Source organism: Lichenostomus cassidix, chromosome 27 (assembly GCF_008360975.1).
Source record: "Lichenostomus cassidix isolate B80296 chromosome 27, HeHo_3.0, whole genome shotgun sequence".
Lineage (NCBI taxonomy): Eukaryota > Metazoa > Chordata > Aves > Passeriformes > Meliphagidae > Lichenostomus > Lichenostomus cassidix.
The window spans coordinates 3,918,377-3,934,666 of record NC_139507.1 but is presented as its reverse complement, the minus strand read 5'-3'; the positions used below and the strand labels follow the sequence as shown (position 1 = coordinate 3,934,666).

The 16,290-nt window shown below is 40.0% G+C and overlaps 1 protein-coding gene, 1 long non-coding RNA gene and 7 other non-coding genes across 17 annotated transcripts in view; all 9 read right to left on the bottom strand.

Annotated features, from left to right (window-relative positions):
- The window catches only part of LOC146426662 (uncharacterized), a 117,029-nt gene that overhangs the window by 18,779 nt on the left and 81,960 nt on the right, over positions 1–16,290 (bottom strand). The gene's annotated exons all lie outside the window — the stretch shown is intronic.
- Positions 1,075–11,435, bottom strand: CWC25 (CWC25 spliceosome associated protein). Its single transcript, XM_085083503.1, has 6 exons — positions 11,301–11,435; positions 10,315–10,487; positions 7,220–7,453; positions 4,121–4,190; positions 1,478–1,605; positions 1,075–1,291 (listed from the first exon to the last, which is right to left on the bottom strand). The coding sequence occupies exons 1-6, from the start codon at positions 11,316–11,318 to the stop codon at positions 1,090–1,092; spliced, it is 825 nt and encodes a 274-aa protein (XP_084939629.1). The 5' UTR covers positions 11,319–11,435; the 3' UTR covers positions 1,075–1,089.
- Positions 12,729–12,800, bottom strand: TRNAC-GCA (transfer RNA cysteine (anticodon GCA)). The gene has a single exon. It is a non-coding gene; the product is annotated as a tRNA-Cys (tRNA).
- On the bottom strand, positions 13,212–13,283 carry TRNAC-GCA (transfer RNA cysteine (anticodon GCA)). The gene has a single exon. It is a non-coding gene; the product is annotated as a tRNA-Cys (tRNA).
- On the bottom strand, positions 13,693–13,764 carry TRNAC-GCA (transfer RNA cysteine (anticodon GCA)). Its single transcript has one exon. It is a non-coding gene; the product is annotated as a tRNA-Cys (tRNA).
- TRNAC-GCA (transfer RNA cysteine (anticodon GCA)) lies at positions 14,170–14,241 on the bottom strand. The gene has a single exon. It is a non-coding gene; the product is annotated as a tRNA-Cys (tRNA).
- TRNAC-GCA (transfer RNA cysteine (anticodon GCA)) lies at positions 14,628–14,699 on the bottom strand. Its single transcript has one exon. It is a non-coding gene; the product is annotated as a tRNA-Cys (tRNA).
- TRNAC-GCA (transfer RNA cysteine (anticodon GCA)) lies at positions 15,110–15,181 on the bottom strand. The gene has a single exon. It is a non-coding gene; the product is annotated as a tRNA-Cys (tRNA).
- TRNAC-GCA (transfer RNA cysteine (anticodon GCA)) lies at positions 16,014–16,085 on the bottom strand. Its single transcript has one exon. It is a non-coding gene; the product is annotated as a tRNA-Cys (tRNA).

Sequence of the window (16,290 nt, the reverse complement as noted above, 5' to 3'; positions counted from 1 at the left end):
CCTTCTCAGGAGGGAATTGGGGAATTCACAGGGATCTACTGACGGCAGGAACTCTCATATGGGGAGGAGTAGATCTGGTTTGGGTTTAGGAGGGAAGGAATTCATTCTTGGGAGGGAGTTGGGAAATTCACAGGGATCTGCTGAGAGCAGCAGCATGGCAGGAACTCTCACACAGGGAGGAGTGGATCTGGTTTGGGTTTGGGAGAGAAGGAAGGAATTGGGAAGGAATTGGGAAGGAATTGGGAAGGAATTGGGAAGGAATTGGGAAGGAATTGGGAAGGAATTGGGAAGGAATTGGGAAGGAATTGGGAAGGAATTGGGAAGGAATTGGGAAATTCACAGGGATCTGCTGAGAGCAGCAGGATGGAGGAACTCTCACACAGGGAGGAGTGGATCTGGTTTGGGAGAGAAGGAATTCCTCCTAGGGAAGGAACTGGGTTTGTGAAAGAAGGAATTCCTCCTCAGGAGGGAATTGGGAAATTCACAGGATCTGCTGAGAGCAGGAACTCTCACATGGGGAGGAGTGGATCTGGTTTGGGTTTGGGAGGGAAGGAAGGAATTGGGAAGGAATTGGGAAATTCACAGGGATCTGCTGAGAGCAGCAGCATGGCAGGAACTCTCACATGGAGAGGAGAGGGTCTGGTTTTGGTTTGTGAAAGAAGGAATTCATTCTCAGGAGGGAATTGGGAAATTCACAGGGATCTGCTGAGAGCAGCAGGATGGGAGGAACTCTCACACGGGGAGGAGTGGATCTGGTTTGGGAGAGAAGGAATTCCTCCTTGGGAGGGAATTGGGAAATCCACAGCATTCTGCTGAGAGGAGCAATTCTCACACAGCAAGGAGTGGATCTGGTTTGGGTTTGGGAGAGAAGGAATTGGGAATTCCCAAAGAATTGGGAATTCCCAAGGCCAGGCTGGACACTGGGAGGTGTCCCTGCCATGGCACTGGATGTCCCTTCATGTCTTTCATGTCCCTTCATGTCTTTAATGTCCCTTCATGTCCATCCCATGATTCCATGGAAAACGAAGAACATCTTAACAAACTTTATCTCAAATTCTGAGCAAAAGTCCCACCGAGCTCTGAACAACCTTAATTTCCATCTCCAAAATGAATCTGAAATTTGTTCAGTTGTGTTTTTCTCATCATCCTCCTCCAGCTGCTGCAGCAAATTCCCAAAATTTTTGTTTTTCCCTGACTCAGGGTGTGATCCACACGTACCTGTAAGCCATATCCTGGGATTTTGGGAGGAGCAGGAGGTTTCCAGGAGGAATTTTCCACCCTCTTCTGAGACCTACAACGAAAACAAAATCCTTTTGAAGCAGCTGAATTGTCAGAATAAACCCATTTTTTACCACTAAATTATTTTTATGACACATTCATGATGTAAAATAATTGAAAAAACAGCAAAGAAACACTTAATCCAATTAAAAATATTAATTAGAGAGACAAGGCTGAAGGGGAAAATTAAAAAATTTACTTATTTCTGCTCCTCTCCTCCTCAGTGCTGGAGCTGTGGCTGCTGGAGCTGCGCCGGCGATGCTTCTTGTGCTTCTTCTTCTTCTCCTTCTTCCTCTTCTTCTCCTTTTTATCCAAACTGTTCTGCAGCTGCAAAGGGAAAAGATTTTCCTGGGATTTCATTTTTGCCCGTGGAAAAGCTCCTGGGAGAAAAGCTGAGCCGTTTAGGGATGGTTTTTGGGAAAATTGAGGAGTTCAGGTGAAAAGCGGAGCTCAGCTCTTTATCTTGAGCAAGAAAAATTCTGATTTTTTAATTTAAAAAGTTCTAATTTTTTAATTCAAACATTCTGATTTTTTATTCAAACATTCTGATTTTTTATTCAAACATTCTGATTTTTTATTCAAACATTCTGATTTTTTATTCAAACATTCTGATTTTTTATTCAAACATTCTGATTTTTATTCAAACATTCTGATTTTTATTCAAACATTCTGATTTTTTAATTTAAAATTTGATTTTTTATTATTTAAAAATTCTGATTTTTTAATTTAAAATTCTGATTTATTTAAAAATTTCTGATTTTTTATTCTAAAAAATTCTGATTTTTATTCAAAAATTCTGATTTTTTATTCAAAATTTCTGATATTTTATTATTTAAAAATTTGATTTTTGTTATTTAAAAATTCTGATTTTTTTTTTCTGATTTTTTATTTGAAAAAATTCTGATTTTTTTATTTGAAAAATTCTGATTTTTTATTTGAAAAAATTCTGATTTTTTTTTTGATTTGAAAAAAATTCTGATTTTTTTATTTGAAAAATTCTGATTTTTTTATTTGAAAATTCTGATTTTTATTCAAAAATTCTGATTTTTACTCTAAAAATGATTTTTTTATTCAAAAATTCTGATTTTTACTCTAAAAATTCTGATTTTTTATTATTCAAAAATTCTGATTTTTATTCTAAAAAATTCTGATTTTTATTCTAAAAAATTCTGATTTTTATTCTAAAAATTCTGATTTTTTATTCTTAAAAAATTCTGATTTTTATTCTTAAAAATTCTGATTTTATTCTAAAAAATTCTGATTTTTTATTCTAAAAATTCTGATTTTTTATTCTAAAAATTCTGATTTTTAAATTTAAAATTCTGATTTATTTAAAAAATTTCTGATTTTTTATTCTTTAAAATTTCTGATTTTTATTCTTTAAAATTTCTGATTTTTATTCAAAATTTCTGATTTTTTAATTTAAAATTCTGATTTTTTATTTTAAAAATTCTGATTTTTAATTTAAAAAATTTCTGATTTTTTATTTAAAAATTTCTGATTTTTTATTTAAAAAATTTCTGATTTTTTAATTCAAAATTTCTGATTTTTTAATTCAAAATTTCTGATTTTTTATTCAAAATTTCTGATTTTTTAATTCAAAATTTCTGATTTTTTATTCAAAAGTTCTGATTTTTTAATTTAAAAGTTCTGACTTTTAATTAAAAATTCTGATTTTTTAATTTAAAAAATCTGATTTTTTTATTTAAAAAATTCTGATTTTTTTCTTTTTAAAAATTCTGATTGTTTGATTTTAAAAATTCGGATTTTTGGATTTTAAAAATTCTGATTTTTATTTAAAAATTCTGATTTTTATTTTAAAAAATTTTGATCTTTATTTAAAAATTCTCATTTTTTTTAAAATAATTCTGACTTTTAATTCAAAAAATTCTGATTAAAAAAAAAAAACCTCTGATTTTGCTATTCAAAATTTCTTTTTATTCAAAATTTCTGATTTTTTATTCAAAATTTCTGATTTTTTATTTTAAAAATTCTGATTTTTTATTCAAAATTTCTGATTTTTTTATTTAAAAAATTCTGATTTTTTTTAGAAAATTTCTGATTTTTTATTTAAAAATTCTGATTTTTAATTCAAAATTTCTGATTTTTTATTCAAAAATTCCGATTTTTTAATTTAAAATTCCGATTTTTTAATTTAAAATTCGATTTTTTTATTTCAAAAATTCTGATTTTTTCTTTTAAAAAATTCTGATTTTTCGATTTAAAATTCTGATTTTTTATTCAAAAATTCTGATTTTTTAATTTAAAAATTTCTGATTTTTTAATTCAAAATTTCTGATTTTTTAATTTAAAATTCTGATTTTTTATTTTAAAATTCCGATTTTTTAATTAAAATTTCTGATTTTTTTATTTAAAAATTCTGATTTTTTAATTCAAAATTTCTGATTTTTTATTTTAAAATTCCGATTTTTTAATTAAAAATTATGATTTTTAATTTAAAATTTCTGATTTTTTAATTTAAAAATCCTGATTTTTTAATTTAAAATTATGATTTTTTAATTTAAGAAATTCTGATTTTTTAATTCAAAATTTCTGATTTTTTAATTTAAAATTCTGATTTTTTAATTTAAAATTCTGATTTTTTTATTTTAAAAATTTCTGATTTTTTAATTCAAAATTTCTGATTTTTTAATTCAAAATTTCTGATTTTTTAATTCAAAATTTCTGATTTTTAATTCAAAATTTCTGATTTTTTAATTAAAAACTCTGATTTTTATTTTAAAATTCCGATTTTTTATTTTAAAATTCCGATTTTTTTATTTTAAAATTCTGATTTTTTAATTAAAAAATCCTGATTCAGGGGATTCTGTCCCACACCTACCAATGCTTTGATTTTCTTCATTTTAACCGGATTGTTCAAAACTTCTCTTTTCTTCTCCTCCTCCCTCTTCCTAAAGAAGGAAAAGAAAAAATAAATTAATATTTTTAAATAGCTCAAAACATCACATTTTCAAGGAGAGGAAATTTAGATATAAAAATATTAAGAATTTATAAAAATTTAGATATAAAAACACTAAGAATTTATAAAAATTTAGATATAAAACACTAAATTTATAAAAATTTAGAAATAAAAACACTAAGAATTTATAAAAATTTAGATATAAAACCACTAAGAATTTATAAAAATTTAGATATAAACACTAAGAATTTATAAAAAATTAGATATAAAAACACTAAGAATTTATAAAAATTTAGATATAAAAACACTAAGAATTTATAAAAATTTAGATATAAAAACACTAAGAATTGATAAAAATTTAGATATAAAAACACTAAGAATTGATAAAAATTTAGATATAAAAACACTAAGACATTGATAAAAATTTAGATATAAAAACACTAAGAATTTATAAAAATTTAGATATAAAACCACAGAATTTATAAAATTTAGATATAAAAACACTAAGAATTTATAAAATTTAGATATAAAAACACTAAGAATTTATAAAATTTAGATATAAAAACACTAATTTATAAAAATTTAGATATAAAAACACTAAGAATTGACACAAATTTAGATATAAACACACTAAGAATTTATAAAAATTTAGATATAAAACCAGTAAGAATTTATAAAAATTTAGATATAAAAACACGAAGAATTTATAAAAATTTAGATATAAAAACACTAAGACTTTATAAAAATTTAGATATAAAAACACTAAGACATTTATAAAAATTTAGAGACTCTTATAAAGACATTTATAAAATTCATAAACTTATATAAACTTATATAAAATATATGTATTTTATGTATATTATATAAATATATAAAAATGTAACAAAATATATAATACATTAAATAAGTGAATTTATATAAAATATATAAATGTATGTATATAAATTTATAAACATATAAAAATACATATATTAAATATTTATATAAAATGAGTATATATTTATATAAATTTATATACATATATAAATATATATAAAATACATAAACATATATAAAAATACATATATACAAATACATATAAAATTTATATATAAATATATAAACATATGTATACAAATTTATACCAATATATTAACACATATATTAAATATATAAATATATATACAAAGATATATAAATATATACATAAATATATGCATACAAATTCATGCAAATATATTTGTATATATAAAATATATATACAAATACATATATAAATATATACACAATATATAAATATATACACAAATATATATAAATATATATAAATAAATACATATATACAAATATATATTTATATATATAAATATTTATATAAAAATATAAATTTATATAAATATATAAATATATATAAAACATAAAGATATATATACAAATATATGTAAAAATACATATAAATTAATAAAAATATATACATATATATAAATATATGCATATAAATTTATATAAATTTATAAAATTATATAAATGTATATAAATATAAAAATATATAAACAAATATATATAAATGTATAAATATTATATAAAAATATATACACAAATATAAATATACACATTAATGTGTGTATATATACATATATATACACATTAATGTGTGTATATATATATAATAGATATGTGTGTATATATAATATATGTGTATATATATATAATATATATGTGTGTATATATAATATATGTGTGTATATATATATAATATATATGTGTGTATATATATATAATATATGTGTGTATATATATATAATATATATGTGTGTATATATATATAATATATATGTGTGTATATATATATAATATATATGTGTGTATATATATAATATATATGTGTGTATATATATAATATATATGTGTGTATATATATCTAATATATGTGTGTGTATATATATCTAATATATATGTGTGTATATATAATATATATGTGTATATATAATATATATGTGTGTGTATACATAATATATATGTGAGTATACATAATATATGTGTGTATACATAATATATGTGTGTGTATACACATAAAATATGTGTGTATATATATAATATATATGTGTATATATATAATATATATGTGTGTATATATATAATATATATGTGTATATATATAAAATATGTGCATATATATATGTGTATATATATATAATATATGTGTATATATATAATATATGTGTATATATATATAATATATGTGTATATATATAATATATGTGTATATATATATAATATATGTGTATATATATAAAAATGTGTATATATATAATATATGTGTATATATATAAAATATATGTGTATATATATAATATATGTGTATATATATATAATATATGTGTATATATATAATATATGTGTATACATATAAAATAATGTGTATACATAAATAATATATGTGTATACATATATAATATATGTGTATACATATATATAATACATGTGTATATATATAATATATATGTATACATATATAATACATGTGTATACATATATAATATATGTGTATATATATAATATATATGTGTATATATATAATATATATGTGTGTATATATATTATTTATATGTGTATATATATATGTGTATATATATACATACATAATATATGTGTATATCTATATACATATAATATATATTATATATATGTATATATATATATATAATCCAGCCCTAAACCAAATCAACTCAACCCCATGTCTCAACCACTTCCCCACATATAACCCAGCTATAGAATAAATCAACTCAACCCATCTCTCACCCCCTTCCCCCATGAATTATCCCAACCCCGCAGTGTCCCACCTGATGACATATATACAATCCAGCCATAAAATAAATCAATTCCAACCCATGTCTCAACCCCTTCCCCACATTAATAACCCCAGCTCCACTCAGTCCCACCTGATGTCATATATACAATCCAGCCATAAAATAAATCAACTCAAAGCCAGCTCTCAAGCCTTTCCCCACCCTGCTGACCTCCCCAGCCCCACTGTCCCACCTGATGACGAAGAGCGGGTCCTCGCGGATCTTGTTGGCCATGTCCAGCACCGAGTTGGCCCCGGCCCTGGCAAAGATGGACCCGGGCAGCAGCCCCGTGTCCCCGGAGCAGCCAGCCTCGCCCTCCGCCTTCTCCAGGATCAGCTTGTCCACCGGCCGCCCCAGCAGGTACTCCTCCCTGTTCACCAGCCCGCCGGGGCCCTGGTACATCCACTCCAGCTTCTCCTCCCTCTTCCTGTGGGGAAACAGCGGCTTAGTGTACAGAGCTTGGCTTGAAGGGTCTGGAAAGGGAGCTTTCCTTTTCCTTTCCTTTCTCCTTTCCTTCCCTTTTTCATTTCCTTTCCTTTCTCCTTTCCTTTCTCCTTTCCTTCCCTTTTTCATTTCCTTTCCTTTCTCCTTTCCTTTCTCCTTTCCTTCCCTTTTTCATTTCCTTTCCTTTCTCCTTTCCTTTCTCCTTTCCTTCCCTTTTTCATTTCCTTTCCTTTCTCCTTTCCTTTCTCCTTTCCTTCCCTTTTTCATTTCCTTTCCTTTCTCCTTTCCTTTCTCCTTTCCTTCCCTTTTTCATTTCCTTTCCTTTCTCCTTTCCTTTCTCCTTTCCTTCCCTTTTTCATTTCCTTTCCTTTCTCCTTTCCTTTCTCCTTTCCTTCCCTTTTTCATTTCCTTTCCTTTCTCCTTTCCTTTCTCCTTTCCTTCCCTTTTTCATTTCCTTTCCTTTCTCCTTTCCTTTCTCCTTTCCTTCCCTTTTTCATTTCCTTTCCTTTCTCCTTTCCTTTCTCCTTTCCTTCCCTTTTTCATTTCCTTTCCTTTCTCCTTTCCTTTCTCCTTTCCTTCCCTTTTTCATTTCCTTTCCTTTCTCCTTTCCTTTCTCCTTTCCTTCCCTTTTCATTTCCTTTCCTTTCCTTTCCTTTCTCCTTTCCTTCCCTTTTTCATTTCCTTTCCTTTCTCCTTTCCTCCTTTCCTTTCATTTCCTTTCCTTTCTCCTTTCCTTTCTCCTTTCCTTCCCTTTTTCATTTCCTTTCCTTTCTCCTTTCCTTTCTCCTTTCCTTCCCTTTTTCATTTCCTTTCCTTTCTCCTTTCCTTTCTCCTTTCCTTCCCTTTTTCATTTCCTTTCCTTTCTCCTTTCCTTTCTCCTTTCCTTCCCTTTTTCATTTCCTTTCCTTTCTCCTTTCCTTCCCTTTTTCATTTCCTTTCCTTTCTCCTTTCCTTCCCTTTTTCATTTCCTTTCCTTTCTCCTTTCCTTCCCTTTTTCATTTCCTTTCCTTTCTCCTTTCCTTTTTCCTTTCCTCTCCTCTTTCCTTTTCCCTTTCTCCTTTTCCCTTTCCCCTTTTTCCTTTCCCCTTTTTCTTTTTCCTTTTCCCTTTCCCCTTTTTCTTTTTCCTTTCTCCTTTCCCCTTTTTACTTTTTCCTTTACTTTCTCCTTTCCCTTTTCCCTATTCCTTTCCTTTCTCCTTTCCTTTTCCCCTATTAATTTCCTTTTTCCTTATTCCTTTCTTTTTTCCTTTCCCCTTTCCTTTTTCCTTTCCTTTTTCCTTTCTCCTTTCCCCTTTCCTTCCCTTTCCCATTTCCCTTCCCTTCTCTTTCCTTTTTCCTTTTCTTTCCCAACATTTTGGGGTTGGAGAGAGGAGGATAAAACACAGGCTGAGAGAGATGGCAATTCTGTGCCGTGAAATTTAGGATTGCTCACCCCAGAGGAGGTTTGGGGTGACCTCCCTGTGCCCCCAGTGCCTGCAGGGGAGATGGACAGGGAATTCTCCCCAGGGATGGAGTGAATGATAAATGGATTTAAACTGGAATTGGGCAGGGTTGGGGATACTGGGAAGGAATTCCTCCCTGGGAGGGTGGGGAGGGCTGGGATGGAATTCCCAGAGAAGCTCTGGCTGCCCCTGGAATGTCCCAAGCCAGGCTGGAGCAGCCTGGGACAGTGGGAAGTGTCCCTGCCATGGCAGGGGTGGCACTGGATGGCTTTAAGGTCCCTTCCACCCCAAACATTCCATTGTCACCAGAGCCACCAACCCCACAGCTCCCCCAGGAACACAGGCAGTGACAGCCCTAGAGCAGGACTGACTGTCCCCAGGCTCACCTCACTGTCCCCGTGCTGTCCCCAGGCTGTCCCCAAGCTCACCTCACTGTCCCCAGGCTGTCCCCAGGCTCACCTCGCTGTCCCCAGGCTGTCCCCAGGCTGTCCCCAAGCTCACCTCACTGTTCCCACGCTGTCCCCAGGCTCACCTCACTGTCCCCAGGCTGTCTCCAGGCTGTCCCCAGCTCACCTCACTGTCCCCAGGCTGTCCCCAGGCTCACCTTGCTGTCCCCAGGCTGTCCCCAGGCTCACCTCACTGTCCCCAGGCTGTCCCCAGGCTCACCTTGCTGTCCCCAGGCTGTCCCCAGGCTCACCTCTCTGTCCCCAGGCTCACCTCACTGTCCCCAGGCTGTCCCCAGGCTCACCTCGCTGTCCCCATGCTGTCCCCAGGCTCACCTCGCTGTCCCCAGGCTGTCCCCAGCTCACCTCACTGTCCCCAGGGTGTTCCCAGGCTGTCCCCAGGCTCACCTCGCTGTCCCCAGGCTGTCCCCAGGCTGACCTCACTGTCCCCAGGCTGTCCCCAGGCTGTCCCCACGCTGTCCCCAGGCTCACCTCACTGTCCCCAGGCTATCCCCAGGCTGTCGCCAGGCTCACCTCACTGTCCCCAGGCTGTCCCCAGGCTGTCCCCAGGCTCACCTCACTGTCCCCACGCTGTCCCCAGGCTCACCTCGCTGTCCCCATGCTGTCCCCAGGCTCACCTCACTGTCCCCCGGCTGTCCCCAGGCTCACCTCACTGTCCCCACACTGTCCCCAGGCTGTCCCCAGGCTCACCTCGCTGTCCCCATGCTGTCCCCAGGCTCACCTCACTGTCCCCCGGCTGTCCCCAGGCTCACCTCACTGTCCCCACACTGTTCCCAGGCTGTCCCCAGGCTCACCTTGCTGTGCCCAGGCTGTCCCCAGGCTCACCTTGCTGTGCCCAGGCTGTCCCCAGGCTCACCTTGCTGTCCCCAGGCTGTCGCCAGGCTCACCTCTCTGTCCCCAGGCTCACCTCACTGTCCCCAGGCTGTCCCCAGGCTCACCTCACTGTCCCCATGTCCTCAGCGTAGCGCTGCATCTCCTCCCTGGCTCTCTCCTCCTGCAGCTCCCTCTGCAGCTCCTCGATCTTCCTCCTCTCAGCCTCATGCTTCTGCTCGGCTTTCCACACCTTCTCCACATTGCGCAGCGTCTGCGGGTGCCAGCTCTTCTTCAGGTTCTGCAGGAGGGGAACAGAGCGGGATTGTCACCGGGATTGTCACTGAGGGGACACCACAGCGGGATGGAGGCACGGAGAATGGGACAGGCTGCTCCTGCTGGCCCCGGGAGGAGCCCTGGGGAACCTGCAGCCCCCTGAGCACCCCTGGATGCTCTCAGTCCCCTCTGAGCACCCCTGGATGCTCTCAGTGTCCCCCTCAGCACCCCTGGCTCCTCTCAGCACCCCTGGATCCTCTCAGTCCCCTCTCAGCACCCCTGGATCCTTCTCAGTCCCCCCTGAGCACCCCTGGATGCTCTCAGTGTCCCCCTCAGCACCCCTGGATGTTTTCAGTCCCCCATCAGCCTCCCACGATCCCTCCTACTCCCCCCAGACCCCTCTCGGTTCCCTCACATCACCTTCTCAGCCCTCCCGACACCCCCGGCCTCCTTCAGCACCCACAGACCCCTCAGTCTCCCCTCAGCCCTCTCCCCTCAGCCCTCTCCCCTCCCCAACCCCTCTCCCCTCCCCAATTCCCCTCTCCTCCCCCTCATCCCTTCCCCGAGGGTTCCCTCAGCACCCCCCAACTCCTTCACTCCCTTCCGCATCCCCCCAGCCCACCCGATCCCCTCCCGGTCCCACCGAGCCCCCGCGGCCCCTCAGCCACCCTCACCCTGCTCACTCCCCTCTCTCCCCGCCGCTCCCCTCAGCTCCCCCGGCCGCGCTCACCCTCCTCCGCTCCCCTCAGCTCCCCGCTCCCTTCCTGCCCCTCACTCCCCTCACTCCCCTCATTCCCCTCACTCCCCTCACTCCCCTCACTCCCCTCATTCCCCTCACCAGATCTCCTCCTCCCATCGCGGCTGCCGCCCGAGCGCTCCCCGCCGCTACCGGGACGGGGAATGCGTCATCAACCCGCGCCGCCGCTCGGTTTACGGAAATACGCTATTTCCTCCTTCTCTACGTCAATCCGGCGCGCCGCCGAGGAGGGCGGGAAGATGGCGGCGCGCAGAGCGGGCGGAGCGGGAGGAGGAGGGAGAGGGAGCGGCGGTGGGGATTGCCCTCAGCGGTGGGGATTGCCCTCAGCGGCGGGGATTGCCCTCAGCGGCGGGGATTGCCCTCAGCGGCGGGCCGGGAGGGTTTGCATCGCGGTCAGGGCGTGCAGGATGGTCGGGTGGGAAGGGAGAGCAAAGCTCGTTCATTCGCTCCCTTGCCGTGGGCAGGGACACTTCATTCCGCTGTTCCCGTTCAGCCGGGCCTTGGACACTGCAGGGAATTCTGACACAATCTGAGCCCGTTTGGATTCAGACAAGATCTAAGCCCGTTTCACACGAGGCTGGTTGCAGCAATGCCAAAGAAACGCCCGGAAATTACGAAGTGAGTAATTCCAAAAGCACCCAAAGCCACCGGACAAGCCTGTCAGGCTCTTCTCGTTACAGTAACGCTCGGAGGGGACCGGCAGTGCCTCCGGCTCAGACTGCTGGTGCCAAAGTGCTCCGGCGCAGAGTTCCGCGGTGCACAGCGTGCCCCAGTCAGAGCCCGGGCGGGTCTGTCGCCTCCGGTGGTGCGCGGGGTGGGTTCGAACCTGTGACCTTCCAGCCTGGGGTGGGGTAGGAGCGTGGGTTTCTATGCCAGGGCGGGGCGGAGCGGGCGATTTTCCGGGATAGAACTCGGAATAGAACCGGTGATCTCGTAGTTTGGAGTTTGTGATCTCCCGGGACAGAACCGGTGACTTCCCGGTTAGCTAGCTACAACCGAGCGAGGCCGGGCTCGAACCCGTGACCTCGCGCTCCCCAGCCCGCCGCGCTGCCCCCGAGCCACCCTTCCCCCGCCGCCCCCCGCGCCCCCCCATCCCGCCGCCCGGGGCGTGGCTCAAGGGCAGCGCTGCCGCCTGCGGGGCTGAAGGTCACCGGTTCGAGCCCCGGGGGTACCCTGACGATGACCTGTGTCATCCCAGCTGCCCAACCGGACCGGTTTGGACATCACAGCCCGGGGGAAACAGCTCATGATTTCTAGAAACACATTATGTGCATAATTCAGTGCTTAAATGAAGGGTAATTACTGCCAACACGAAAAACTCGAGCAGCAGCTGGTGAGTTGAGCTCCTTTGTGTGCAGAACTCGGGGAGGATGGCAAAGTGGGGATTCAGGGTTGGGAAACGATCACCAAATGGGTTTCAGCACCTCTGAGGGGTAAGAAAGGCTCTTCATGGTCTGTCTGTGAGGAGTTCTGGAGGAAAAAAATGGTGAAAAAACAGGAAAAAAGAGGAGGGGGCACCTGGAGTTGAACCAGGGACCTCTTGATCTGCAGTCAAATGCTCTACCACTGAGCTATACCCCCTGGGACAACATCTGCACCAGGGACATTTAAAAATATTTATTGGGAAAGGAGCAAGTTTTATTGTCCAGGGTTTGGATCCCTTTCCTTGACAGCTCCCTGTGCACCTTAACATACCTGCCAAAGGCTGTATAAGGAGTTAAGAATGATAAGTTATGGTAAAAATGATAAATTCTTGTAGATCTGAAGCCTGCAGAGAATGAGGAATAGAGGAAAGCACACAGAGGCAGTGAGTGGTTCTCAGCCAGAGCACAACCCCTGCACTTTCCCAGCACTCAGGGCCTCAGCTCTGTGGATTCTGGAGCTCAGAACCAACACTGAGTGCACAGAAGAAGGTCAGAGATCCAGAAAGAGCTCTCCATCATTTTTCTGTGAAAGATTTGGCAGAAAGAAGAGAAAAAGAAAGAGGAAAAGAGGGGGCACCTGGAGTTGAACCAGGGACCTCTTGATCTGCAGTCAAATGCTCTACCACTGAGCTATACCCCCTGGGACAACATCTGCACCAGGGACATTTAAAAACATTTATTGGGAAAGGAACGAGTTTTGCTATCTGGGGATTGAATCCCTTTCCTTGACAGCTCCCTGTGCACCTTAACATACCTGCCAAAGGCTGTAGAGGGAGTTAAAAATGATAAGTGATGGTAAAAATGATAAATTCTGGTAGATCTGATGCCTACAGAGAATTAAGGACAGAGGAAAGCACACCGAGGCAGTGAGTGGTTCTCAGCCAGAGCACAACCTCTGCACTTTCCCTACAGTCAGCACCCAAATCCTTTGAAGTTGGAACTCTCAACCAACACTGAGTGAACAGAACAAGGTCACAGATCCAGAAAGAACTCTCCATTGTTTTTCTATGAGAGATTTGGGTGAAAAAAAGGTGGAAGAAGGAGAAAAGAGGGGGCACCTGGAGTTGAACCAGGGACCTCTTGATCTGCAGTCAAATGCTCTACCACTGAGCTATACCCCCTGGGACAACATCTGCACCAGGGACATTTAAAAACATTTATTGGGAAAGGAACAATAACAATTTTACTGTCCAGGGTTTGGATCCCTTTCTTTGACAGCTTCCTGGGCACTTTCATGTGTCTGTTAAAGGTACAGAGAGTTAAATGTGATAAATCATTGTAAAAAGGATGAATTCTGGTGTTGAGCACAGAGAATTAAGGACAGAGGAAAGCACACCGAGGCAGTGAGTGGTTCTCAGCCAGAGCACAACTCCTGCACTTCCCCAACAGTCAGAACCCAAATCCTTTGAAGTTGGAACTCCCAACCAGCCCTGAGTGCACAGAACAAGGTCACAGATCCAGCAAGAGCTCTCCATCATTTTTCTGTGAAAGATTTGGGTGAAAAAAAGGTGGAAGAAGGAAAAAAGAGGGGGCACCTGGAGTTGAACCAGGGACCTCTTGATCTGCAGTCAAATGCTCTACCACTGAGCTATACCCCCTGGCACATTTAGAACCATTTCCAGAGACTCAGGTTTTTCTGTCTGGGGGTTGGATCTCTTGGCCTGAAAGGTCCTTGTAGCTGCCAAAGGCTGTGCAGGGAGCTAAATGTGATAAATGGTGGGAATTAGGATAAATTCTGGGGATTCGGATGAATTCTGTTAAATTCTGATGAATTCTGTGGCTACAGAGAGTTGAGAGCAGGGAAAGACACATCTAGACAGTGAGTGGTTCTCAGCCAGAGCACAACATTTGTTCTTTTCCAGGGCTTTGGTGCCTCCAATCCTGAATCCCCTGCCCAGCAGAACCTCACACATCCCTCAGGAGCTTCCCAACCTTCCTGTGAAATATTTGGGCAGAAAGAAGAGGAAAAGAAAGAGGAAAAAAGAGGGGGCACCTGGAGTTGAACCAGGGACCTCTTGATCTGCAGTCAAATGCTCTACCACTGAGCTATACCCCCTGGGACAACATCTGCACCAGGGACATTTAAAAACATTTACTGGGAAAGGGACAAGTTTTGCTGTCTAGGGGTTGAATCCCTTTCCTCTACAGCTCTCTGTGCACCTTAACATACCTGCCAAAGGCTGTATAGGGAATTTAACTTGATAAATGATGGTAAAGATGATAAATTCTTATAGATCTGATGCCTACAAAGAATTAGGAACAGAGGAAAGCACACCGAGGCAGTGAATGATTCTCACCCAGAGCACAAACCCTGCACTTCCCCAACAGTAAGAACCCAAATCCTTTGAAGTTGGAACTCCCAACCAGCCCTGAGTGAACAGAACAAGGTCAGAGATCCAGCAAGAGCTCTCCATCATTTTTCTGTGAATGATTTGGGCAAGAAGAAGGTTGGAAGGAGGAGAAAAGAGGGGGCACCTGGAGTTGAACCAGGGACCTCTTGATCTGCAGTCAAATGCTCTACCACTGAGCTATACCCCCTGGGATGGCACAGGGACATTTGAAATCATTTATTGGAAAAGGGACAAGTTTTTCTCTCCACAGGTTGGATTCCATCAATTGACAGCTCCCTGTGCACCTCGATGTGCCTGTCACAGGGAGTTAAACGCCATAAATTAGGTGAAAAATGACTGCAGAGAGAAACAAACACACCCCACGAGTGATTCTCAGCCAGAGCACAACCTCTGCACTTTCCCAACAGTCAGAACCCAAATCCTTTGAAGCTGGAACTCCCAACCAGCCCTGAGTGCACAGAACAAGGTCACAGATCCAGCAAGAGCTCTCCATGATTTTTCTGTGAGAGATTTGGACAAAAGGAGGGTGGAAGAAGGAGAAAAGAGGGGGCACCTGGAGTTGAACCAGGGACCTCTTGATCTGCAGTCAAATGCTCTACCACTGAGCTATACACCCTGGGACAACATCTGCACCAGGGACATTTATAAACATTTACTGGGGAAGGGACAAGTTTTACTGTCCAGGGTGTGAATCCCTTTACTCAACAGCTCCCTGTGCACTTTCATGTGTGTGTTGAAGGTACGGAGAGTTAAATGTGATAAATCATTGTAAAAAGGATGAATTCTGGTGTTGAGCACAGAGAATTAGGAACAGAGGAAAGCACACTGAGGCAGCCAGTGCTTCTCACCCAGAGCACAACCCCTGCACTTCCCCAACAGTCAGAACCCAAATCCTTTGAAGTTGGAACTCCCAACCAGCCCTGAGTGCACAGAACAAGGTCACAGATCCAGCAAGAGTTCTCCATGATTTTTCTGTGAAATATTTGGGCAAAAAGAAGATGGAAGGAGGAGAAAAGAGGAGGGGGCACCTGGAGTTGAACCAGGGACCTCTTGATCTGCAGTCAAATGCTCTACCACTGAGCTATACCCCCTGTGTGTGCCACATCCCGTCCTGAGCAAGAAAAGCATTGGAAGGATTTGCTTCCCAAATCCCTGAGCTCTCTGGTTTGGAGGAATCAGCTCCTGCTGCAGCTCCGAGTCACTGCACTCCCACACGGGGCCACAGGACCTTGGCCTAGTTCCTTTCTTCTTTCCTTTCCTTTCCTTTCCTTTCCTTTCCTTTCCTTTCCTTTCCTT

Bases quoted from the DNA above. Each gene is read 5' to 3' on its own strand.
- CWC25 (XM_085083503.1), bottom strand. The intron at 1,606-4,120 runs GTAGGTGTGGGA...TTCCCTTTGCAG, and splicing joins TGAAGAAAATCAAAGCATTG to CTGCAGAACAGTTTGGATAA. The intron at 1,292-1,477 runs GTAAATTTTTTA...TTTTCGTTGTAG, and splicing joins GAGGAGAGGAGCAGAAATAA to GTCTCAGAAGAGGGTGGAAA.